Source organism: Dipodomys merriami, unplaced genomic scaffold, assembly GCF_024711535.1.
Source record: "Dipodomys merriami isolate MVZ:Mamm:240054 unplaced genomic scaffold, mDipMer1.0.p SCAF_56, whole genome shotgun sequence".
Lineage (NCBI taxonomy): Eukaryota > Metazoa > Chordata > Mammalia > Rodentia > Heteromyidae > Dipodomys > Dipodomys merriami.
The window spans coordinates 4,458,190-4,485,004 of NW_027206135.1; the positions used below are offsets into that span (position 1 = coordinate 4,458,190).

Consider the following 26,815-nt stretch of genomic DNA (forward strand, 5'->3'; position numbering starts at 1 on the left):
GCAACCGGCTTTTTCTATGATTAATCAGAGATGAGTTTCATGGGCTTTCCAGCCTGGGCTGGCTTCAAATCATGATCCTCAGATCTCAGCCTTGTGAGTAACTAGGATTACAGGTGTGAGCCACTGGTGCCCAGTTTCTTTTGAACTTTTTAAAACCTGGTCAGCCAGGCACTGGTGGCTCACGCTTGTAATCCTATCTGCTCTGGAGGCTGAGATCTGAGGATCGTGGTTCGAGGCCAGCCCCAGCAGGAAACTCTGTGAGACTCTTATATCCAATAAACTAAAAAACCCTGAAAGTGGAGCTGTGGCTCAAGTGGTAGAGTGCTTGCCTTGAGCAAAAGAAGCTCAGGGACAGCACCCAGGCCCTGAGTTCAAGCCCCAAGACGGGCCAAAAAAAAAAAAATCTACTGGTCAAATGAGGCCATCTTGAAATCCTTTTATAGTTGATTTATTGGTTTGACAAGTATTGCATTTTCTTGTCTAAGTAATTGGAGTTCTGAATATTTTTCTGGTGAGAGCACAGGTCCTGTAGGTTCTGGGAACATGAGAGTGGTCTCAGAATAGTACTTTACTATGCTGCTGTCAGGGAATGCACTCTCAAAATCTAATCTGTCTCCACAGTGCTTTTTTCACTTAGGTATGCTATAACCAAGGCTCATTTAGACCAGAGGTAGTTTCCTCTGCAGTTCAATTTTAGTGTTTGAAAGTGTTAAGCATTTATTGAAAATTAAGAATATCTTCATTTCAGAATAATTGGAGTGGAAGGACCGGTAGTTTGATAGAACTATTTTAATAGTTGCATGAAGTGATTTGTAATTAGAAGTGCCATTTGTATGCCAGTACTGGGTAAAAAGTTCTTAAAGTTTATGCTTAAGGTAACTTCCACAGTTAATAAAATGAATAAGCTCATTTTTTTATTTTACACTAAAAAGATCAGAATTTCATGATATAGGCTATTATATCCCTCCTGTGAATTTAAAATTAAGTAATTTAAAAGATATTATTTGAAGATGCTTATCTGTTACATGGTTTGAAGAACTTTTTTATGATCCTAACTGGCCTTTTTTCCCAAAGTTATAAGCAAATACCCTACTTTCCTATTTTCTGATTGCACTGAGATTAAAATGTGATCTTTATTTCCCTGTAGAAAATAATTTAGTTTTGAGAAATGTTAATCTTGAGTTGTTATATCAAGAGCAGTGCTGTTTCTTGAATAACTATCTTAAAAGTAATGTTTTATGTAGTTTTACATTTTAGCATAACATAGTGTTTTTAGCATTCAGCTCTACATTTAGACCACTGACAATCTGATTAAGAAACATGGATCCTGAGATTAACTTTTCTTTTTTTTTTGAGATGACCCTGTGGCTTGAACTCAGGCCTGTAAACTACCCCTTAGCTTTTTTGCTCATGCTAGCACTTTACCACTTGAGGCACAGCTACACTTCTGTCTTTATGGTGGCAAATTGGAAATAAGAGTCTCAAGGATGTTCTTGAGACTGTGACCCGTTCTTGGCTGTGACCTGTGATCATCAGATCTCAACCTCCTAAGTAGCTAGGATTACAGGCGGGAGCTGCACCTAGCTGTATTAATATTTTAAGTGCACTTTGAATGGACTAGAAAACAACTCTAGCAGCAGTTGGCTGATACCTGTTAGCTTTGGATTTTCTTTTACTATTACAGGGTCAAAAAAACTTGGCAATGAGGAAATGATTGTTAATGGGATCATCTCTGCATCTGCATGAGACCTTCCCTGTTTTTTGTGTAAAATTCCCACCTTGGTGGTTGGGGTTGTTGGTCATGGGGCCTGAACTCTGGGCCTGGGCGCTGTCCCTCAGCTCTTCAGCTCAAGGCTAGCGCTCTACTACTTGAGCTATAGCACCACTTCCTTCAGTATACAATGTTATCACTGGCCAAGTTACAAAAACAAAAAACTAAGCCATTTCTATTGAGAGCTTTTATTGTGGTTTGCCCTTACACATTAGTCTTCATGTGTTATTCAGGTGCAAATGAATTGATTGAATGTATGTTGTTCTACTTTTTTTTTTGGTCCATCTTGGGGCTTGCTTTCAGGGTCTAGGCACTGTCCCTGAGCTTTGTTTTTGCTACAGGCTAGCACTCTACCACTCTGAGCCACAGTTCTACTTCCAATTTTCTGGTATTTAGAGGTAAGTGTCTCAGTAACTTTCTTGCCCTGGCTGGCTTTGAACTGCAATCCTCAGATCTGTCTTATCAGTAGCTAGGATTATGGGCTTGAGCCACCAGCTTATTCCAACTTTTGTAGGTACAAATGTTAGGATTTTTAAGAGGGTGAAAGGAGGGATTAGCAGAAATTGATTTTTAAATAGTTCTGGTTTACCACTGGAACATACTAACTTTCTGTCTCAATGTTGGTAGTTGTGACTATTGGCTGAATGAAAAATCCATTTGTGTGTACTTCTCTAGGGTTGACTGAGAATTTGGTGTACTGGCAGTTATACTATGTTCTTTGGGGATTTAGAAGTGAAGTCTTTTTTAACTAGGGGTGCATGAAAATAGTTTGAGGAGCCTAAATCTTCATGTTTCCTGTTCCTTTTTTTTTTTTTTTTTTTTCTTTTTGTGCTGTCCTGGGGCTTGTACTTGGGGCTTGGGCATTGTCCCTGAGCTTTTGTGCTTGAGGCTTGTGCTCTGCTACTTTGATCCACAGTGCCATTTCTAGCTGTTTAATACTGAATTAGAAATAATAGTATCACACAGACTTTCCCTTCTTGGGCTGGATTTGAACTGCAATCCTCAGATCTCAGCCTCATGATTGCTAAGATTGCAGGCATGAGCCACCAATGCCTGGTTTGTTTTCTGTTTCTTAAAGCCCTCTTCCTTAAACTCACACTTAAACTCACAATTTTCAATTAAAAAATTATAACTGTTTGATATGGATTACATCAGCATTGGACTCTATAAAACAAAGTGGTGACCATGATGACCATGAGCCCGTGTATGTGTGTGTGTGTGTGTGTGTGTGTGTGAATTTAAATTGATTAGGGTACACAACTGGCCTCTTGCTTGCCCTGTTTGAATTGTATGACTTCACAGACTTTTTCTGGGAGGGTGAGAAGGTTGGGATGAGGGGTTTGGAGAGAAGTAATTCAATCAAAGTTAATAAACACAAGCCTCTTTTTTTTTATTTTTGTTGTATATGTCTAGGATTTAGAAGAATTCTGCTTTAAGTTTTGCATCAATCATTTGACAGAAGTCACTCAAACTGCAGCATTTTGGCACATGGATGGCCCCCTGCTAAAGGAGTTCATTGCTAAAGCCAGTAAATGTGGAGCCTTTAAGAACTGAAGCCCGAGGCTGCTGGGCTGTGTGAGTGCTCTGGGGCACTGTGGGTGAAATGTCCAGCTTGTGCTCTACAGGTGATGAGATTCTGCAGGTAAAACCCACCAGGTGGTTTTTTCCACATCTGAGACACTGTTCTCCATAGGAACATATGAAGGCTATTTGGTTCTCCTGGGTCCATGTTAAACAAATGTGTGTGTTTTAAATATGACCTTTCTTGCATATGGGCTGGAACTTTATGAATGGCATAAGTTTAGCTTCTTTTTTCTTTTTTGATGAGAAGAACTTCTGAAATTGGAAAAAGGCTTCCCTAGGTCAGGTAGCACAGGGCCTTTGATGTCTGGAGTTGTGTTAGTGACTGGTGAGATGAGCAGTGATGTTCCATGCTGAGTTAAGGAAGCCACTCTCTGCTTGACCAAGCGCTGCCTTAGTTTCCAGTCAGTACCTTTCTGTGAGAAAAGAGTCTAGCTTGTGTGAGGGTTTTTTTTTTTTTTTTTTTGATATGCTTTCACTATTGATGACAAATAAAAGGAAACATCAACAAATGTCAAAGGGAATATGTGTTTAATGAGTTAGGCCAATTGAAATAATTAAAGGTAAATTTCTAGGTTAGCTAGAACTTAAATCACGATAAAATTAATCACATTAGAAGAGTACTAATTTAGAACTATCCATGATAAGTTGATAATAGCATTTTGTGTGGATAAAGGTGAATATCACTTATCCAACTTTATTTCATTAAGGTTAAATTGGGAGAACTTAAACTACCCCCTATCACCTTTACCATACAAAATCAAGTGGCTCTCATCTTCCTCTTATGGCTGCAAAGCTGTGAGATTTACATGATCATGTAGAAGCGTTTTTTTTTTTTTCTTCTTCTTCTTTTGGTGCTGGTCCTGGGGCTTGAACATAGGGTCTGGGCTCTATCCCTGAGCTTTTTTGCTCGATGTTAGTGCTCTACCACTTGAGCCACAGCACTACTTGCAGTTTTTTTGTGTGTGGTTAGTTGGAGATAAGTCTCATGGACTTTCCTTAGATCTTTGCCTGCTGAGCAGTTAAGATTACAGGTGTTAAGCCACCAGCACCTGGTTTAGAAGTGGTTCTTAAAGGCACTTTGTTATAGTGCTTAATGGACATACTTATTTTATCTAGGCTAAACTGTCACAGATTTGTTTGTTTGAAACTTTATTACCTTCCACCATGGGTTTTTCCTCTTGTGTTAGGTACACTATTTAGCTGTTTAACCTTTAAAAGGGGTTCCAAAATCATGGTTTTTCATGAAAAGGTCCCACTTTAAGAGTTGTTTTGTTTTTGCTTTTTTTGGTGGGAGAACAGGGATCTGACTATGAAATGTGACGTTGTTTTTAGAACCACAGAAACAAGAGGGAGAAAATATGCTACAGCTACTGTTTTTTATCAGGGTTTTAAATGTCTGTCGGGGTGGGGTGGTGCATAAGCCTCCAAGATAATACTTGATAGTTGAGACATAAACCTCAAGGTTCTAGCCCCCTTTTCTTGATCATATCACAAATGACTGAAGCCCAATAATTAATTGTAAATTAGTTCTGCATTATGATAGCTTTTCTTACTAGGATGATGAATGCGTATTAACTTGGTTTGTTATGTGTAGTGCTTATAATAATTACCGTAGGCTTATGGTCTTGAACAAAGTGAGAACTTAAGGATGTTTACTTACTGTTCTTAATTAAAAAGAACTTTTAAAAAAAGCACAAATTAAAGTAGATCATATCCATATAGTTCATTTGTTCAACAAATATTTACTGAATTCCTAATACACATGAAGAACCACTTCTCAGATTACTAATTTGTATGAGTATGTATGGTAGAAGAGACAAGTCCTTCAAAAATACTTGACTATTTTTTTTAATATAATGTTATTTTTCTAAATGGTTTTGTTTAATCATAGCAGGAATTGAAAACTGTTGTGATTTTTTTTTTTTCATCTGATGTTAATAGTGGAAGCCGAAGTCCTTACATTTCTTAAGGTAGCCCTAAATGTACTCTTGAACTTCTTACTGGAACAATGTTTGATACTCTATTATGTAGGCTGTATTTGTTATATTTACAGTACGATTAATAAAGTAATCTTAAGGCAGGCATATAGAGTTGTTGTTTCCCCTTTAGATGTATGCTGCCTTAAAAAGGAAATTTTGGTATATGGTATGATATGGATTCACTTGGACATTACACTAATGAAGTGTGAGTCATGAAAAAGAAAATATTGTGTGTTTGTACTTACACGTAGTACTTGCCTTGAGTGGTTGAATTTATGGTGAAAGAAGGGTGTGGGGGAGGGAATAGTACTGTTTAGTGGGCTCTACAAGATGAAAATATGGTTTGTATGTAATATCACCGAATTATACATTTAAAAATTAAGATGGTAGTTTTACGTTAGATATATTTTACCATAATTTACCCTGATGTTATCAGGCTACAAATAGGTATCACTGTGGACATGTCAGCTTCTTGATTCTCAGCTTAAATACAAGCATTGTAGCAATCCTTTTTTATTTCTCTTAAAAGATAGTACAGTTGAACTAATACAGCAGAAAAATCCTTAGGGATACTTGTAACAGAAAATGCAGCCCTTATCCTGAAACATGTAAGTTATGGGTAAGGGGGGGGGGCATGATGATTAAGGGTGATACTAATTAAGAGGTATTATACACACAAATTGGTACTTTTCACAAATAAAGGTAATGATCAATTACCTACTGTAAGTAACAGGGATTACATTCATGTAAAATCTGAAAATCACAGCTACTTTTGTACTTTGAGTAATAATTGGGTTGCCATTATACCAGAAATTTTCCCCCCATCTCCAACAGATATTACACATCAGACCAGACATCATGCTGTAACTTAGCTCAAACTACTGTGACATGTAGAGTGTGAACCAGAGGACTGTGGTAAAAGAGATGTGAATGTGAAGTTGACAGGTTGGTGGTGGTGTGGGCAAAGTATTCTGAATTGTCCTGTTAGGTTGAGGACTTTACCCTCTCTTGAATATTCCCATCGATGTTTTTCTTACTAAGCTAAAAAGGACTGATACGGAGGCAGGTAAATTTGATTTAACAAATAAAATAATACAGTTCTTATTCAGCTACAAAGACTGACATGTAGACAGGTAAATATGATCTACAAGTAAAGTAGTACATTCAGATTTACTACATGTGAAGGCTAATAGTCTTGAACTCTTAATGACTTAGAATGTGGCAGCAAAATATTGAGAAAAAAATGGATCATAGTGAGCAAAACACATGAATAATGATGTGATGAGAAAAATACAGCCAGTTACACTGGGAAGTGATTTTTTTTTCCCCCGGTCATAATGGAGTTTGAACTCGGGGCTTGCTAGGCAGGTGCTTTGTTATTTGAGCCACACACTCCCAGCCCTTATGCCTTAATTTTTAATAGGTCCTTAAATTTTTGCCCAGGCTGGTTTGGACCTTGATCCCATTTACATCACATTCAGCTTGCTATTGATTGAAATGGATTCTGGCAAACTTTTTTCTGGGCCTTGAGTGCCAAGCCTCCTGATCTCTGCCTCAAGGAAAGTAGTCATTATGGAAGCAGCAGGAAACCCTTATTATGGAGCCTGCCTGCAACAAGAACAGGCAGAGGACAAAGAAAGAATAGTTAGGGGCTGGAAAGGTGGCTCAGTGGTAGAGCGCTTGCCTTGCATACATGAGGCCCTGGGTTTGATTCCTCAGCACCACATAAGCAAAAAGAAAAAAGCTGGAAGTGGCACTGTGGCTCAAGTGGTAAAGCGCTAGCCTTGAGCTGAAGAACTGAGGGACAGCACCCAGGCCTAGAATTCAGGCCTTACGACTGGACCCTCCACCCCCTACCCCCCAAAAAAGGAGCTTATAAGACAATATTGGGGGGAAGGGCAAGCTGGGAAGGTGGCTCAGTGGTATACCGCTTGCCTTGCATGCATGAGGCCCTGGGTTCGATTCCTCAGGACCACATAAGCAGAAAAAAAAGCCGGAAGTGGCACTGTGGTTCAAGTGGTAGAGTGCTAGCCTTGAGCTGAAGAGCTGAGGGACAGCGTCCAGGCCCAGAGTTCAGGCCCCACGACTGGACCCCCCCCCAAAAAAAAAGAGGATTGTGGGAGTGTAGGAGCACCAGCAGGAAGCCACACAGAATTTTAAATATAAAGGGTGTCATTGGCGAAGAGGTAGAAGTGACATGACATTCAGTCAAACATGTAATGCCAATCAGCAAGAATGGATAAAGGGACACACTGGGGAATCACAGTTTTAGGCTCATAAGAATTAGGGCTCAGTCACCAGTACTTGGTCTGCTGGCAGTGTCACCTCTTAGTTGGTGCACAGATGATCCTTAAGGACACAGGGATGATACTGAAGTAGAACTTGACCTGAGGTCTCTGTTTTCTTGAAAAGAGCACAAGTTATGCTGTAAGTCTTGTAGAACTTCAATCTCTTCCTTCAGCTGCTGTCGTTTTTCTTCGGTTTCTTGGATTTTGTTTTCTATTGCTTTGATAAGAAATAGAGCCATTTAGATGATTGAATAGTGTAGCTAGAAATCGTGAGCTATTTCTTGCCTCTCAGTCACAAGTGCACAAGCTAAGATACTTGTTCACATGAAACAACTAGTGTCTTGTGAATAGGAGCTGGTACATTGTGCCTTGCTTCCCCTTCTTTGAATCACACAAAGCTAGTAACTTAATATTTTGTATACATTCATAGCAGAACAAATCACTTTCATCTACTTGATAGTTGTAAGAGAATGGGGCTAGAATATTAAGGACATGGACAAATGTAAAAATGCACCTGAACAGTTGGGCGCCAGTGACTTTATCTGTAATCTTAGCTACTCAGGAGGCTGAGATTAGCACTGTCTGAAGCCAGACCAGGCAGGAAAGTATGTGACACTGTTATCTCCAATAAATTACTTAGAAAAAGCTGGAAGTGGCACTGTGACTCAAGTGCTAGAGCACTAGCCTTGGGCAAAAGAAGCTCAGGGACAGAGCCCAGGCCGAGTTCAAGCCCCAGGACTAGAAAAAATGCACCCGAATTTTAATGTTACACAAGCGCTCTTTAATGTTTAAAAGGTTTGCATTGTAGGAACCTAGCAAGAAAATACTGTAATTGGGCCTCAGACATGACTAATACTCAGTGGCAGTGGAATTGTGTGTATGTTGGTCTTGAGGCTTGAGCTCAGAGCATGCATACTGTCCCTGTGCTTTTTTTGCTCAGGGCTTGTGCTCTACCACTTAAGCCAACCTGGCCATGGAATTTTTTTAAGCCTCAAAATAATGAGAATAAGTGCAGGCAGTTGAGATTAAGTGTATAGTGAGCTGGTTCTCTAGTGTGGTTCCACCACCAAGCCCATCTACAATATGTGTGACGTGCTCCAAAACTAGTCATTTTCATATGAAAGTCTCATACAAAATAATGCTTTTTAGAAGACTTCAAAGGGTATTTAACAAAAACTAAACACTGGGTGTAGTGAGGTACATACACCTGTGATCAGGGCCTGGGTTAAAGAGCAAGATGCTATCTCAAATGACTCAGAGCCCAGCTGTGTGTGGCAGCTTTGAGAGAGGTCAGGTCAGAATTATAATCTTTACATTTTCAGTGTTGAAAGGATTAAATAAATGGATGTTATTTTATACAAAAATTATCATGCAAAAAGTAGTGCAGTCCACCTACTCCCCAAACAACTGCTGTTCCTCTATGTGGAGCTCTCCTGTGTGTGCACACCTTTATATATTTTCCCTTCTATATCTGTTTTATAATGGGCCTTAAAAAATTTAATAGAACAAGGAACATTCTAAAATGATTTAACTTGATCACCCAATTAGCATTATACTGTTTCAAGTAATGTGTCTAAGCTATTTATGACAAATGTGTCTATGTTATTATAATTCGTACCTGCTTGCAAATTTACAAATGTGTCTTCAAAGAGTCTACAGTCAAAAAGTGAAGTCCCAATTTCTTCATAGTCTAGAGGAAGAAAAACATTTTCGGTATTAATTTTCACGTAAATGTAGTAGGCAGGAATGTCACAAAACTCCAACTCTGGAAGGTGCAGATAGGAGGGCAGGTACTACAGCAATGGGATGAAGAAGGAATGTTCTGTGCAGATTTAGAGGCACCTGCAAGCTTCACACATGCCTGTTAGTCAGAAAATAAGCAAATAAAAGGATGAATGAGGTTTTGTTGTATAGAACAGATTGTCACCTACAATGTAGGCTGTTATTATAAGTTCATATAGTATATAGGTAGCTATGGGGTTTGAACTCAGGGCCTTATGCTTTTTTAGCCAGGGCCAGCGTTGAACTGCTATCCTCCTGAGTAGTTAGGATTACAAGTTTGTACCACCATACCTGGCTTGTTTGTTGAGATGGGGGGAAGGTTCTCACTTTTTTGGCTGAAATGATTCTTCCCATCTCTACCTCCCAAGTAGCTAGGACTACAGTGTATACAACTGTGCCTGACTTATACACTGTAAGTGGAACTTCAGATTCTCCTAAGAGTTTTAAGTTCATATTGAAACCAAACAAACTTTCTATAACATTATAGACATTTGCTTGGTTAAGGAATAGCATTTAATCATCTCAGAACTGTAACCTAACATGGATCAACAGAAAGTGCACAGGGTTGGGTGGAACACTAGATGGCTGAATCCAGCTCCAGAAACCCACTCAACTGTGTGCTCCTCTGGGGCTCAGGGTGCTGTGGCTAAATTGCTGAGCTTGTGAATTAATTGTATCCTTTTGATTTGTGGTAGACAGTAGATCTGAGCAGTTACTAAAGAATGAGATTGTGTATCTTAGAAATAGGGCTTTCAGTACCTGATTCCGAAGTGGTTTCATCCATGAGCTTTTCTTGAATAACATGAAGTTTGTCCAACATTTCTTCAAATAAGTCATTAAGGAGTCCTGCTTCCTTACATTTTTTAAGAAAAGGAACTTTGGAGAGTGTATCTATGAGGGAAACATTTTTATAAGGACACGGTCTGTCTGTTGGCAGCTACTCACATTATTTCTTGATTACTTTTTCACTTTGTCCAGTAGGTGAACATGATCCATGGACTAGCACAAAAACACCCTCTTTGCCTTTTCTAGTAAGTGCATTCCCATTAGAAATAAGATTTTTCTTGGCTTACAATACTATGAATTAAAGAGGATTTTCTAAAATTAGCTTCAAGTCTTTGAGACGATATAACATTCTGTGTTATGGGATGTCTGCTTTCTTTCCCATGACCGACCTGGCATGGCATGAACTGACCCCTCACTGTATTGAGTTAGGCAAAGCTCGCTGCTTCCTCATTAAGGAGATATTGTCTCCTCATACTGAGAAGCAATGGCCATTCTAGCCCAGATTTTCTGATATGGTGAGGGTTCGAATAGAGGTGATAGGTATAGCATTTACACTATTAATTACTACACACCTAGAAGATAAAGTGGGAAACCAACTTTGAAATACACGGGTGAACATTTTTACAAGCACTGGAGGCCATGTTATAGCTGTCACTGAGCAAACCTGTGTGGCTGCTGGAATCTTCCTTCATTTGTCTTTCGAATCTGTTCATTGTCTCAGGTGGCTAAAAGGAAGAACAATCAAGATTACATGGATTTTACTGCTGACATTAAACTATGGAAAATTAGAAAATGCATCTGGAGGCATTTGAGCAACACCTCTTTTATTTTTGAGATGGGGGTGGGAGGAGTCTTGCCTTGAGCTACTAGACTTAATCCTGGCGTATGCTGCACATGGCCAAGAAATGTCTCAAACAGCACAGCGTGGAGGTTTCTGGTTTATATGAGATGATGTATCAAAGTGTTGGGGATTTCAAACAATATTTTCAGGTTACACATCATCTAGAAACCAGATGAGCTTGTGTGAGGAGGCTCCCCACATCCTCAGCCTGATTAGGACTTGAACATCTGTAAGGTCAGGTTCAGTCACCATGCCATCTACTCTAGTGGTCTAAAGAAAGTTCCTTCTACCTGAAGCTCAGAAACTAAAGGACTGAATATATTTACAGCTATAAGAAAATGAAGTCACATTACCAGTACATGAATGCCTGTTGAAAGACGTTTCTTTCTTCCTCTTTTTCTTTTTACTCTTGAATGATTAGCTAAAAATAGAAATCACTTTGACACATTATCTTGCCCATGTAATTGTAACCCCTCTGTACAGTATTTTCACAATAAAAAAAGCATTTTGAATTGGGATACTAAAAAGGAAAATTACTGTTTACATAAAATAAAAAACAGGCCAAAAGTTGTTATAACAGCTCTACTTCTGGCTTTTGTTGGGGTACCAGTCCTGGGGCTTGAATTCAAGGCCTGGGCCTGTTCCTAAGCTTTTCTGCTCAAGACTGACACTTTACCACTTCCCTAGCCATAGCTCCACTTCTGGCTTTTTGGTGGTTAATGAGTCTCATGGACTTCCCTGCCCAGGTTGGCTTTGGATCATAGTCCTTATATCTCAGCCTCCTGAGTAGCTAGCACATTGCTACAATTATATAAACTTTCAACTAAAAAAAAAAAATGATGTCTTAAACAATGCTAAGAAAACGAACTGCTTTTTTTTTTTTTGTTGATCATGGGGCTTGAACTCTGGGTCTGGGCGCCATCACTGAGCTCTTCGTTCAAGGCAAGTACTGTACCACTGGAGCCACAGTGCCACTTCAGTAAACCACCAGAAAACCAGAAGTGGTCTCACGGATTTTCCTGCTCAGGCTGGCTTTGAACCGCAATCCTCAGATCTCAGTCTCCTGAGTAGCTAGGATTATAGGGGTGAGCAACTGGCACCAGGCTTCAATCTATTTCTTTAGTTATGAGATTTTAGAAACTTACCACTTGGAGTGATGGTAGATGGTTTCGGGGCATGTTGATGGCAAAACAATCTGAAATTGTGCAATTTCAAAAAATGGTTAATTTACAGTTTTCAAATGTCTTTAAAAAGGTACCTGTTTTTCACTCTAAATATATTTATAATTTCTTTTTGAGACAGGATCTCATGTAGCTCAGGCTGATCTTGAACCTGTGATCTTTCTGCCTTAGTTTCCCTGAGTGTTGGGATTACAGTTGTACATCAAGGGCAGGTGAGGCTGTCAGATGTCTTCTATGCTCTCTGAGCCACAGAGAGATGACTGTGTTCTTTGAAGATGTGAATGCTGAGTAAATATTACTAGTTCACATGTATGAACTAATGTTCCTATATAGTAGTGACATCTGACTACATAAAGACAAAAAGGCCAAATGTATTTGGAACCAGATACTTGGGAGGTGAAGATAGGAGGATCTTGGTCCAATGGTACAAGGCCAGCCTGGGCAAAATTGTGAAGCCCTGTCTCAACAAACACTTAAAGACTGGGGGTATGCTCTCAAGCAGTAGAGCACGTGTCAAATTCAAGAGCCTAAGTTCCAGCCCCAGTATGACAAAATAATGCAGCACTCTCCTCATCTGTGGGAACATAGGTAATGCCTACTCCTCCATGCACTTTCTCAGCAATCCCCAATTCAAAACTAATCTCTCTTTGGGTCTAGGACCTCTGAGCCTTGTCATTTGCCAACACCTGTAATTTTGGCTGCTTGGGAGGCTGAGGTTTCGAGGACTGTGCCCAGCTCAGGCAGAAAAGTTCATGAGACCTGTTATCAAGAGAGCAAGACATGCTAGATGCGCACGTGTTATCCTAGCTATGATGGGATATCTAAAATAGGTGGATCACACACATACAGAAATAAAGCCAAAAATGCAAAAACAAACCACAGGGAAAAGGAGCCCTAATACACTACTGGTTGGAGTGTAAACTAGTGCAACCATTGTGAAAGGCAGTTTGGAGATGCCTCAAAAAACAGAGCCTATCTTATGATCCAGATATATCTATATCTCTATATCAGGATTACAAGTTAGGATACAGGAAAGGTACTTGCACCACCATGTTCACTGCTGAACCATAGACAAGTTATGGAAACATTCCAGATGCCCTTCAGTGCATCAAGAAAATGATACTCCCCCACCCTTCCCCCTGCACGCACGCGCACACACACACACACACACACACACACACACACACACACACACACACACACACAGAGTTGTACTCATGTATCAAGAAGGATATTATGTTACTTGCAGAGGAATGGATACACCTAGAAAACAGTTCAGTCATGCTCACACCGAGAACATATGTGTTTTTTCTCATAATATAGAAGTTAGAGCTAAATTATAAATATATATGTAAGTAAATATATACACAGGGTCATATGTATATGTACACTAACTTAAGAGTCTAACAAAATGGATACTAGGAATGGGAATTTAGGGTGTATCGTGTGGGGTATGAGGCCAAAGAGAAGGGAGTAGACTAAGAGGAAGGGTAGGAGAATGCAGGTATGAATATATGTGAAAATGGAACTAGGAAAATTGAGGGGATGATGGGGTTGGGAGAGATGGAGAAATAATGAAAGAGTGATACTGATTCAGATGAGTTGTCCTCAGACACGCTAAACTGAAAACAAAATCCCCCACAATGTGGATCAGTGGTAAGAGAGCCCACCTGGCAGCATGAAGCCTTGAGTTCAAACCTTAGTAGGCAAACAAAAGTTTAGAAAACATTAGGATGAGCCACCATGGCTCACGCATCCCCCATGCCCACAGTTCTCAACTCAAGGTCTAACTCCTTTCACAAACCCAGGCTCCTGTCCTGCCAGGTGTTTCTGGTCCTCAGAAGTTACCAGGTTTACAGTACCAGCAAGGGGTCTTATGTATGGCAGGCAATCCAGTGTTTAATTCAGTTTAAAAAATACACAATATCTAATTCCATTGAGTTAGTTCCAGTATATGATTAGTACATTTTTTCTAACTTAAAAATACAGCAGGTTCATTCTTTTTCTTGGTGTTTTGTTAAAAGTCATTGCACAAGTCATAGTAAAATAACTTGTGAAGGAAAGTAACAAAAAGTGAGGTTGTGGTAATGTAACAGCCCATTAATTTCTTAGAAATACAAAAAGAGAAAGCAGGATATGATGGCTGATGCTTGTAATCTTAGCTAATTGGGAGTATCAGATCAGAATTGTAGTTCTTGGCCAGCCCTCAAGAAGTTCTCTAGACTATCTCTCAAGTGAGGAAGTTGGGCATAGTGGTGTGTGTCTATAATTCCTGCTATAGGAGAAGCATAAAACAGGAGCATCTGAGTTCAGGAACTTCCCTGGGTAGGAAACAATTCCATCTCAAAAATAGGTCCCATGGTTTCTCTTATTTGCAGTAACTAGTATACATCTAGGATAATCCTACCAGACAAGCAGAAAAGGTCGAAAGCTATGTATATATAACCATAGAAGACAATGCTAAGCAAAATGAACCGCAAGATATGGGCACGAGATTTTTTTTCTTTGTTGCTGTTGTTTTTAATGCACTATGTGATTTTTTTGTTTCTTTTGTCTGTCTAACCCCTGTTGTCACCATATTTGATTGCGGTGCCCTTCAGCTTGGATATACATTTTTCTAATTTGAGGAGGGGAAGGGAAATAACAAAATGCTGAAACAAGGATACAGGTTGACCTATTATAACAATGAGATGTACAAGACACAATGTTGAAAAGGAACTTTACAACTCTGGAGAGGAGGGAAGAGTTGGGATAGTAGGGGTAACAATGCTCGATAGAAAATCTGCTCATTACCTTACTCATGTAACTGTAACCTCTCTGTACAGTATCTTTACAAAAAAAAAAAAAAAAACCAAACAGTGCAGCACAAGGGCTAGAGACATGGCTAGTACAACTTCTGCCTTCAAGCAAGGCGCCCTGAGTTCCAAACCTCAGTACTGTCCCCTCTCCTTTAAAAAAAAAAAACGTGCAGTACAAAGTTAACGTATTTACTTTTCTAATACCTCAAGCAACAAAATATTTAAGGGACTTGCTCAAAATCTGATTTAAAATTAACCTGCAAATTTCTTCGAATGGTAGGCTATTAAAAATATAAATAGATCAAGCCTAGAGATGATGTGGGGTGAAAAGCAGGGTCTCAGGTTCTGATACCAGCTTTGCCACTTATCAACTGTGAGACCTGAGGACAAGTTACTGGTTTAGTGCCTCAGTCTGTGCAGGGCATAATAGAATCTTACCCTGTGATCTGCTATGAGGATTAACATTTGCAAAGCTATTAGAGTATGCCTGGCAGAATAGTTACTAAACAATTAAGATAGTACCTGGAACACTTGTTTACAGCAATATATGCCCAATATGGGAGAAGTTCAGTTTCTGGAATTAAATAATTTTAAGAATTGTAGCTGGATGCTGGTAGCTCACACCTGTAATCCTAGCTACTCAGGAGACTTGAGATCTGAGGATCTCGATTCAAAGCCAGCCTGGGCAGAAAAGTCCATGAGACCTGTATCTCCAATTAACCACCAGAAAATCGGAAATAGCACTGTGGCTCAAGTGGTAGAGCGTTTGCCTTGAGCTGAAGAGCTCAGGGACAGCACCCACACTCAGAGTTCAAGCCCCCCGTGATTGACCCCCCCAAAAAATTGTACAAAAGTCATATTTAAAAAAATACTCTCCTAGCTGGGCGCTGGTGGCTCATGCCTGTAATCCTAGCTACTCAGGAGGCTGAGATCTGAGGATCGCGGTTCAAAGCCAGCCCGGGCAGGAAAGACCGTGAGACTCCTATCTCCAATAAACCACCAGAAAAGCGGAAGTGGCGCTGTAGCTCAAGTGGTAGAGCGCTCGCCTTGAGCTGAAGAGCTGAGGGACAGCGTCCAGGCCCAGAGTTCAAGCCCCACGACCGACAAAAAAAAAAAAAAAAATACTCTCCTGCTGCACTCTTATTAGTTTACTCAGGGCTTAGAACTGAGAACCACAGTTCAAAGACAGGAAACTCCCTGAGACCCTATCTCCAGTTAATCCACTAGCTTTTTGGTGGTAAAGTGGTAGAGTGCCAGCCTTGAGCAAAAATGTTCAGGGACAGCGCCCAGGCCTTGAGTTGGAGCCTAGGACACAGACAGAGACACATAGACATACACACAAATACACTTTTCTAATAGCAATCCTATTACTCGGCATGTTGTGGTATGAAGCATTTTTTTCCCCCAAGTAGCTGTTTCTTGCCATTGTATCTACTTCACACAGAAGGTGGGAGGGGTGCAGCAAGAGCCTATGGCTGTGTAGAAGCAAAGGCCTACCCATAGCATATAAGAAAGGCTTGACAGCTTGGCGGGTGGCTCATGCCTCCTATAATCCTAGCTACTCAGGATGCTGAGATCTGAGGATCATGGTTCAAAGCTTCTGGGCAGAAAGTCTGTGAGACCTTTATCTCCAATTAACCACCAGAAAACCGGAAGTGATGCTGTGGCTCATATGGTAGAGTACTTGCCTTGAGTTGAAGAACTCAGGGACAGCGGCCAGGCTCAGATTCAAGCCCCACAGCCAACAACAACAACAACAAAAGGCTTGACAGTCCTGCCTCTCTCTTTTTTTTTTTTTTGGGTCCAGTCATGGGGCCTGAACTCTGGGCCTGGGCGCTATCCCTCAGCTCTTCAGCTCAAGGCTAGCTCTCTACCACTTGAGCCACAGTGTCACTTCCGGCTTTTTTTTTCCTGCTGATGTGGTGCTGAGGAATTGAACCCAGGGCCTCAGGCATGCAAGGCAAGTGCTGTACCACTGAGCCACCTTCCCAGCCCCAGTCCCTGCCTCTTGTTTACCCTATAGATCCTTCATGCCATTATGCAAGTGAGTCTTTCTACTTGGAAGGACAGGATGCAGGAAAACTTTAAAAATCAAACAAAACCTTGCGTTATTTTCTTCCTGATGTATTGAGAGTAGTGTGAAATCACTAACTGGACATCACCCAAGCCACCTTCTCACATGAAAACCATTTACATACTCTATAGAAGGTTTCCTTTCCTTGGGCAGTGGTGGTGGCTCACACCTGTAATCCTAGTTAACCCAGGAGGCTGAGATCTGAGAATTGTGATTTGAAGCTAGTCTAGGCAGACAAATCTGAGGTACTCTTATCTCCAGTCAGCCATCAAAAAGCCAGAACTGGAGTCATTTGTCAAGTAGTAGAGTGCCAACATGAGCAGAAAAAGCCAAGTGAGAGCCTTGAGGTCAAGCCCAGTACTGACAGTCACAGACAGACACACAGAGACACACACGTCTTTTAACATTCCTTATCCCAATCCCTCAAATGTAGTTTTAAAACTGTGGTATTACATACTTGTATGTTCCTTGAGCTCCATTAGCTTGTGGAAATGCATCATCCATCTTGGCACAGAAAAAGTGGTAATTCTTGTTACAGGATTTTAAATCACACCCCACGGTGGCTCCTCTTTTACCACAAAGTGTGCATTTCTACAGAAAAATAGATTTTATTGGGTAAGTCCTTTTAAAAAATCATTGTTAAAGTGGAAAGTTATCTAAATGTTACTTAAGCTAGAAGCCCTTTATTTTTCATTGTGGACATTACCAGCAAAATTCTACCCGTGGTACACTCATTTCAACAGAACCTCAGCTGACTGGAATGCTTGGCATGGACCATTTTGTAATGATCCGATTAAAAAACAAAATATTTTGTTTCAGAAAATCCATTTCAAAGATATTTCTAAAAGTCTCTGGAAGACTTCTCCAGCTTTAGGCAAAGGTTCTGCTGGAGACACTAAGCCAAGGCAAGAGCTTCAAGGGTTTACGTCCGTAAGAGCTTTGAGACCTTGCAGTTGCTTCCCCTTGTCACCTCAGGCTCCCCTAGGGAGTTGAGGATAATGTGGGATGAAGCAAAGGGAAGCTACTGGAGTAGGTCCAGTGAGCAAAAAACAAAGAACACAAAACCACAACTGAGTAAGAACAGTGTTTTGGGGCTGGGAAGTTGGCTCAGTGGTAGAGTGCATGAGACCCTGGGTTCGATTTCTCAGCACCACATAATCCAGAAGTGGAGCTGTGGCTTAAGTGGTAGGGTCCTAGCCTTGAGCTGAAGAGCTGAGGAACAGCACCCAGGCTCAGAGTTGAGCCCCAATGACTGACCAAAAAAACACCCCCCCCCCCAACAGTGTTTTCTTAGTTTAGCTTATTGGATGCCTTGTTTTTGTCTGTCTAGTATTTTATATACGAAGGTAGTATAGAGATGGTTAGGAAGACACTGTATGGCCACAGAAACTTAGCTCATTCAGAGTATCCATGTGTGATCAAGGATGACTAGGCCTCACACCCTGGCAGAGTGATATGGATATAGGCATGAGAACACCTTGGAGACAGACAGCTCACCTAATACTCCAAAGTAGGCATAAGCACACATATAAAGAAGACCAAAAGGTAGGTGAGAAGTAAGTTTAAGACAAAGGTAGATGGGGCTGGGAAGGTGGCTCAGTGGTAGAGTGCTGGCCTTGCATGCATGAGGCCCTGGGTTCGATTCCTCAGCACCACATACGCAAAAAGAAAAAAGCCAGAAGTGGTGCTGTGGCTCAAGTGGTAGAGAGCTAGCCTTGAGCTGAAGAGCTGAGGGACAGCGCCCAGGCCCAGAGTTTAGGCCCCAGGACTGGACACCACCCCCCCTCCCAAAAAAAAAGACAAAGGTAGAATTCCAAATTGTAGCATAGATGAAGTTATTTTTAATCTGAGGTATGACCGACTAGATATGTATTGTACATAGGAAGAAAAGGTTAGATTGCTATCTCCTAATGCAGGTATTAATATATAGATGAAAGATCTGATGATATAAAACAACAAAAAAAAACCTTAAGGTTTTGTTTTGTCTAGGACCTGGGCACTTCTGGCCTTTTCTGTTTATGTGGTACTAGGGATTGAACCCAGGGTTTCATGCATTCTAGGCAAGCAAGCATTCTACCACTAAGCCACATTCCCAACCCTAGGATTTTTTTTTTTTAAATACAGTATTGAGATAAAGGAGGGTTATGTAAGGGAGACAGGAAATTAGAAGCCTTAAAGAAGATATGGACATATATCAGTACAAATTTTCAACTTCCATTTTCATGGTGACAGGTAACGCGAAAAATTTTAAATTGGGCTGGGAAGATGCCTCAGTGGTAGAGTTCTTGCCTTGCATGCATGAGGCCCTAGGCTTGATTCCTCAGCACCACATAAGCAGAAAAAGCCAGAAGTGGTGCTGTGGCTTAAGTGGTAGGGCCCTAGCCTTGAGCTGAAGAGCTGAGGGACAGCGCCTAGGCCCAGAGTTCAGGCCCCACGACCAGCAAAAAATAAATAAAAATAAATAAAAATTTAAGGAAAAATGTAACATATTGAAAAGATTAAGATTCAGATGACCTAGCTGAGTATGGTAGTGAATGCCTTAAGGCCAGCTAAGAAACTGAGGATCAAGTTTTAAGTCTAGCCAAGGAGAAAAAAAGAGCTTGCCTAGTATGCAGAAGGCCCTGGGTGAAGCTAGCCCAGGCAGGAAAGTCTGTGAGAGTTTTCAATTAAGCACCCCCCTTTAAAAAAAAAAAAAAAGACAAAGCCATAAGTAGAGCTATAGCTCAAGTGGTAGAGTGCTAGCCTTGAGTAAAGAAGCTCAGTGACTGGAAGTGGCGCTGTAGCTCAAGTGGTAGAGCGCTTGCCTTGAGCTGAAGAGCTGAGGGACAGCGCCCAGGCCCAGAGTTCAAGCCCCACGACCGACCAAAAAAAAAATAAAAAATAAGCTCAGTGACAGCACACAGGCTCTTAGGACCAGCACAATCCCTGCCCCCCCCCCCCAACAAAACAAAACAAAAACCCACACCCAAAACTCAAAAAAATGAACTCATCCACCCAAAATCTTCTCATAGCAGATCAGGGGCATAGCTCAGTGGTAAAGCATATGCCTAGAATGTGCAAGGATCTGTGTTGGATCCTCAGCACTATGAGCAAAAATAAAAACCCACAAGTCTCAGAAAAACTGGTGGCTCATTCCTAAAGTCCAAGTTGAAATCTGAAGATCACAGTTTGAAGCCAGCCTGGACAGGGAAGTCTGTGAGGTTTTTTAAAATATATATTTTTTTATTATAAAGATACTATACAGAAGGGGTACAGTTATGAGCAAAATAGTGAATCCCCCTACTATCCCTTTCCTCCCCACCTCCCCAACTCCTCCTTCCCTTCTCCCAACCCCTCAACCCCCCACCTCCCGCCCACAAAGTTGTGAAATTCTTTTTCAACACTCCATCTTGTACATCTCATTGTTACAGTGGGTTATCGTGTATCCTTATTTCAGTGTTTTGTTATTTCCCTTCCCCTCCCCAGATTAGAAAAATGTATATACAAGATGCAGGACACCGGAATCAAATACTGTTCTTTTTAATGTACTTATAATGTACTATGTGATTTTTTTTTCTTTGTATGTTCTTCCCCCACTGTACAACCTCTCGTCACTGTATTTGATTCTGGTGTCCTGGATTTTGTATATATTTTTCTATGAGAGTCTTATTTCTAATTAACCAACAAAAAACTGGAAGTGGAGCTATGGCTCAAGTGGCATAATGCTAGTGTAAAAGCTTAGGGACAGTGCCCAGGACTTGAGTTCAAACCCTAGTACTGGCATAGGAAAAGAAAAGCAACAATGTTACTGTGTTACTATTGAAACTGAGTGGTCAGTAAAGTATCAAAACCTAAGGTGGTGATGGAGGTATGCATAAGAGCTTGTAGCAAGCAAAAAAGCAGGAACAAAGCTATTCTAAGCAGAAGCCCTTAAGTCCTTATGACAAGAATGAGTCTCTCCATTGACAAATGAAGGATGGCTTCTATTACCAGAACAGTGAGGTAAGGGCCATTTGAGGTAGTGTTTATAAGCATGATAAGAAAATATTGAGTTTTGTCTGTGTGCAAGGGGCACATAATCTATTTGTGCTGAACCTGTTGCTGTCCCTAAGTTATTTTACTCAAGATTAGTGCACTACCACTTGAGCCACAGCTCCACTTATGGTTTATGATCCTCAGATCTCAGCCTTCTGAGTAGTTATATGAGCCAGTAGCGCCAAACATGATCAGTATTTTTTTTCTTTCTTTTTTTTTGGTTGGTCATGGGTCTTGAACTATGGGCTTGGGGGCTGTCCCTCCGCTCTTCAGCTCAAGGTGAGCTCAAGCTTGAGCCACAACACCACTTCTGCTTTTTAGTGGTTTATTGGAGATAAGAGTCTCACGGAATTTCCTGCCCGGGCTGGCTTTGAACCATGATCCTCAGATCTCAGCCTTCTGAGTAGCTAGGCTTACAGGTGTAAGCCACCGGCGCCCAGCTATGATCAGTATTTTTTAAGAGATCATTCTGACACTGTGGAGAATGAGCTGGTAGGGATGAGTGAGCTGGGTACAGATGGCAAGAGAGAAACGGCAAATATCACAGTCTTCAGCTACTGCCAAGAACTAGATCAGTTCATTCACTGGGGTGGATTAGTGATGTTGAAACAAGTGGATGGAGTATGCAAGATATATCATGAGGCATTGTTGAAGTGCTGTTATTGGGCAGAGAGGTGATGAGGAAAAGTGAACTCTTAGATTTCTGTAGTGCTGTTTACTGGAGTAAATTAGGTGCAGGTCTGGATGGAGGGGGATGAATTGTGTTTTTCATCAGCCTCTTCAACATCAGATATTTATCCATGGAGATCTATCAGGTTAGTAGTCTCAAATTCTGGGGCAGAGCTGGAGATGCAAATAGACTTCCTGGTAAGTGGATGATAATTAAGCCTGAGAACTAGATGGCCCCACTCAGGAAGGAGGTTCAATCCAGAAAGAAGCCCAACACAACCTTGTGTCATCCCAAATCTCAGAGGTTGAACAGAGAAGAAAGCAGCCAAGGCATCTGGGAAGAAGTGGCCAAAAGGTAGGAGAAAATACCTGGAGTGTGTTTCCAGAAAGCAAAAGGGGATAGTTCAGACTGTAAAGTGTGGACAATATGATGAATACAGCTTGAGAAGTTAACAAAATACAGGCATTAGCTTGGGGCTGGGAGGTTGGGCTGGGGAGAGGTTTCAGGGAGATGAGAGACCGTAGAATGGTCAATGTGGAGGTACAGCAAACATTCCTGGGAGAAGTAATAGCTCTGTTGGGGGTTGTGACTGAGCCATAGGTCAGTCAACACATGGTGGGGTTCACCTGCTCAAGGGCCTGAGCCATTTGAGTATATGTTGACAGTAGCCAGGTGGGGTACCCATGGCCGGGTTTTGCTCAGTGTGTGAGGAAGTAGACCATGTGAGTGGAGGGAGCAGGAGGCTGGGTGTCTGAAGAGGGTCTGTGGTGGTAGGCATGGGATTGGGGGTGGAGGGGCCCAATGCAGAGGGCTGGTAAGCAGCTGAGAAGCTGGGGAGGCTGCACAGAAACTGTGCCCAGTCTCCTACCATCAAGGAGCTGAGCAATTAAGAAGAGCAGTGATACTCATTCCTGCCACTCCTCCAGTCACTGCACAGGAGCAAAATCGGATCCTTTCTAGGGGACAGTTTGTCAGCAGTTCAACAGATTAAAATGGAATTCTCTTCACCCAGAAATCCAAACTTCTAGAAATCTGCACTACAAATACCCAAATACAAATACCCAAAATAGGCCCACAACAGATATACAGAATGTTTGCTGCAGCATTATTTGTTATAGTAAAGAGCCAGAATAGTCATTATTTAACAACAAAGGAATGGTTTCATCAGTGACAGTATACCTTATGAAAAAGTCCAGCAAATCAGTGAAAGAACAAACATTATGAAGTCACATGCTTACACATGTGCCCTATTCTTTCTTGCTTCCCACTTTTGCACATCTATGTCCCCTTCTCTCTGGAATTGCTTTCCCATCTTCCTTTCTACCTTGCTCCCCCACCCTGTTAAGGTACTTTACCTATACAGAAACTCCATTCACTGACCTATGGGCGGTACACCATGTCTGCCCACAGACCCACAGGCTCAGAAACACTTGTGAGCCCCTAGGTAAACATTACTTTAGGGGACTTTACATCCTTTACTACATCCTTCATTTCCAGTGTGTCCCCAGGCTTCCTAGTAGGGAAGTTGCATAACCCCTGAGGCATACCCACTTCTTTCTGAACATTAGACCTCTAGTCAACCATTGTTATTCTGCAACCTGTGTTCTTTATATGTGGGCAACATATAATTATAGAATTAATGTCTTTTAAAAATTATATCTACTTAACCTCTCTCAAATCCAGTTAATTCTCAAAGAGCACATAAAGATAATCTCTCAGCTGGGTTCTGGTGGCTCACACCTATAATCCTAGCTACTCAGGAGGCTGAGATCTGAGGATTACAGTTTGAAGCCAGCCCAAGCAGGAAGGTCTGTGAGACTCTTATTTCCAATTAACAATCAGAAGATCAGAAGTGGTGTTGTGGCTTAAAGTGGAAGAGTGCTAGCCTTGAGCAAAAAATGCTCAGGAACAGTGCCCAAGCCCTGAGTTCAAGCCTCATGACCAACAATTAAAAAAAAAAAATTCTCTCAGTTGAGGTCTATCTGCTATTTAGAGGGGAAGTTGACAAGGAGTAATATCATCTGAGGGATGCTACAGATGTCAGCACCTTGCAAAGACTACATAAATGTTTGTCCCTGGTCATGGACCTTACTGAGGTTATGATCAGGGCACAGGGCACTCACACTTGTCCTGTTTGCTAAACGGTGACCAGCCTTTTACAGAGGAAACCTGTAGTAAACCCTCTTCCTTCCTGGATAGCTCCCTTATGACCTTAGCTCCAAAGGGAATCTTGACTAGTTACAACCACTTTCCACAGCTAGTGCACAAAGAGGGGAGCAACCAAATTAGACTCCAGAGGCCTCTTTTTCCATTTTTGCAGATGACCTGTCTTGTGCTGGCTATGAACAAGGGAACTTGGTGCAGTTGCTGCCTACAGCCCTGTACACTTCCAAGGGGAACAGCTTACATTAGGGAGTAGAGGTGAGGGGAATGGGGGCAGAACCAGTGTTCCTGATAACATCAAGCCACTGAAGCTGGTGTTTCCTGATGAAGTGAGAAGATATGCCTCCTTTTTTGGTAAAGCTAGTCTGAGTTGGGATTTCTTCCACTTACACCCACCTGCATTCTAAGTCATCTTTGTGGATACGGTGTGGTAGTTTATTTTAACATCGTCAGCGTTCAGTTGAACATCATTTCTATAAATTTCCAATGGTCAGCTCTCCAAGATTCTTCTCTACCTCGAGCTTATCAATCAGACTTTCTTTTGATTGTGCTCCTTGGTATTCAGAAGGTTGTCTGTGTGAGTAATGAAATCATTTCTACTTACCAACTTTCTTCCTCTCTGGATTTCTTTCTTTACTGATTCCACATCAAAATTTCTATCATCATTAACTGGATCATGATCCTCACATTCCACAAGTGCTGAAGAATACAGCTGCAGGTAGAAAAAAACCCCAGAGTATGCATAAAAGAATACTATTTTTAAAAAAATTTAAAAAATAATACTGAAAGCTAAAAGCCAGAAAATACTACCAAGAAGTACTTAACCAGGAATGGAAAATGAACTGGGGAAGAATAGTGACCACCTCAAAGTGTAGGGGCAGACCACCCAGTGTCTCTGTGAGTGACCCTCATCCCCAGCCATGTTTTATTCTCTCACCTGCCATGACTAATTGGACCCAAGCAGCCCCTGACTGCAAGCTGGGCCACTCTGACTTCCTATTCTAGGAAAGTAGAATAGGCTCTGAACAATAGCTGAAGCCATATAGTCAGAGAAAGCCAGTCTGCAAAGAAAGAAAAGCAAAGTAAGGGTTGGAGAAGGGATTTTTGGTTTTGTTTTTATCTTTTTGGTGCTGGTCTTGGGGCTTGAACTCAAGGTTTGAGTGCTGTCCCTGAGCTTTTTTGCTAAAAAAACAAAAGTCCAACTTTTTCATCATGGTTTCTGCTTTTTGTAAGAAATCTGTCTATGTAAATATCACTAAAATGCTCTTTTCATGCCCTTTATCATTTTAGTATATGTATGGTAATTGATCTTCAGTTGAGAAGTTGAGGTCAGCTGGATTCTTTGGTTTTAAGTGGCACATTGAAAACTTAAGCCAGCCCCCACACAAGGGGGTTTACAGTAGGTTATTAGGCATTTCATGGTACTAAAAACTAGACCTGGGAAGCGCTCAAGAATGTCCTCTTTGGAAGGGGGGTGGGGGCTGGAGGATGGGGGTGTAATTGAGGTGGGAGGGACAGGATGGTAGGGGAAAAGCAAAAGAGGCAACAATGCTGGATAAGAAATGTACTCATTACCTTGCTCATGTAACTGTAACCCCTCTGTACAGTATTTTCACAATAAAAAACTTATTTAAAAAAAAAAAAAGAATGTCCTCTTGGCTGGATGCTGGTGGCTCATGCCTGTAAAATCCTAGCTTCATAGGAGGCTGAGATCTGAGGACTGTGGTTTGAAGCCAGTACACGCAGAGAAGTCTGGAGACTTTTATCACCAATAAAACTTTAATAAGCCAGAAGTGGCTCATGTGGTAGAGTGTTAGCCTTGTGCAAAATTAGCACAGGGATAGCACCCTGGCCCTGAGTTCAAGTCCCAAGACCAGCATGCATGCACGTGTGTGTGTGCCACAAAATCACATTGGGGTCACTAGCTCATGCTTGTAATTCAACTCCATGGGAGACGGAGACTGGGGATCATGATACAAGGCCAGCTCAGGCAAAAAATTAATGAGACCCCCATCTCAACCAATAAAAATCTTGCTATGTTGGTGTATACCCATTATCTCAGCTACATGTGAGGATTAAACAGGAGGATTGTGGTCCAGGCTAGCCTGGGAAAGAAATGAGAGATCCTATTACAAAATAGCTGTGTATCAGTGGCTCATGTCTGCAATCCTAGCTAGTTAGGAAGACTGAGACTTGGAGTACTTGGGTTTAAAGACAGCCAGGCAGAAAAGTTGAGAGTCAATCTCCAATCAACCAGCAAAATTCCAGACAAGAGGTGTGGTTTAAGTGATACAGCACTTGCCTAACAAATATGAGTTCATACCCCAATACTACAACAACTAAAAAAACCCAACAACCAAAATTTTATGTGTTAAGCAGCCCCGCTGGTTCAGAGCTCTCAGCCAGACTCACATTGCCACATGTTTAAATTGTGTGTGAACTATTTCTCTGCCTTAAAAAAAAATTAATGGTTATATTTCTTTTATTAATTTTATTTTTTGTTTATGTGATACTGAGTAGAACCTAGGGCCTCATGCATGCTAGCCAAGTACTCTACCACTAGGCCACATTTGTCTCAAATGTGCTTAAAGTAAAAACTTAGATGTGTTGAAGGGCAGTGTATCTTTAATGGACACTGAGTGGCATATGAGAAAAATCAATCAAACGTTCACAGTACAGTACTGAACTCTATGCCTGAACCCTGAGCATTTGTGGTTTTTCCTCTATGGTCATCTCTCTGAAAGCATGGATAACAAGGGCCTACTATATATATGACAAGGCTTATACCAGAAGGTAGGAGAAACTTAGCTCAATAAGGCAAACAATTTTATTAAAAATGGGCAAGAGTGGGGATTGGAGCTCAATGGTAGACCATTTGCTTAAC

At 41.2% G+C, this 26,815-nt stretch overlaps 2 protein-coding genes across 8 annotated transcripts in view; one reads left to right on the top strand and one right to left on the bottom strand.

Annotated features, from left to right (window-relative positions):
* Rcbtb1 (RCC1 and BTB domain containing protein 1) overlaps window positions 1-5,439 on the top strand; it is a 53,702-nt gene extending 48,263 nt beyond the window's left edge. For 4 of the 5 annotated variants that reach the window (XM_070000171.1, XM_070000174.1, XM_070000172.1 and 1 more), the window contains exon 13: window positions 3,185-5,439. In XM_070000171.1, coding sequence (XP_069856272.1) covers window positions 3,185-3,325 — 141 coding nt within the window. In that variant the 3' untranslated portion in view covers window positions 3,326-5,439. The remainder of the gene's footprint in view (window positions 1-3,184) is intronic. The other variant, XM_070000175.1, reaches the window with a different exon arrangement.
* Window positions 5,440-5,831: 392 nt separating this feature from the next.
* Window positions 5,832-26,815, bottom strand: part of Phf11 (PHD finger protein 11) — a 29,512-nt gene continuing 8,528 nt past the window's right edge. For all 3 annotated transcript variants that reach the window (XM_070000180.1, XM_070000179.1, XM_070000181.1), the window contains exons 3-10: window positions 24,536-24,643; window positions 17,542-17,675; window positions 12,177-12,226; window positions 11,385-11,452; window positions 10,855-10,915; window positions 10,164-10,295; window positions 9,241-9,312; window positions 5,832-7,839 (exon numbers count right to left, since the gene is read on the bottom strand). In XM_070000180.1, the coding sequence (XP_069856281.1) occupies window positions 7,685-7,839; window positions 9,241-9,312; window positions 10,164-10,295; window positions 10,855-10,915; window positions 11,385-11,452; window positions 12,177-12,226; window positions 17,542-17,675; window positions 24,536-24,643 (780 nt within the window). In that variant the 3' untranslated portion in view covers window positions 5,832-7,684. The remainder of the gene's footprint in view (window positions 7,840-9,240; window positions 9,313-10,163; window positions 10,296-10,854; window positions 10,916-11,384; window positions 11,453-12,176; window positions 12,227-17,541; window positions 17,676-24,535; window positions 24,644-26,815) is intronic.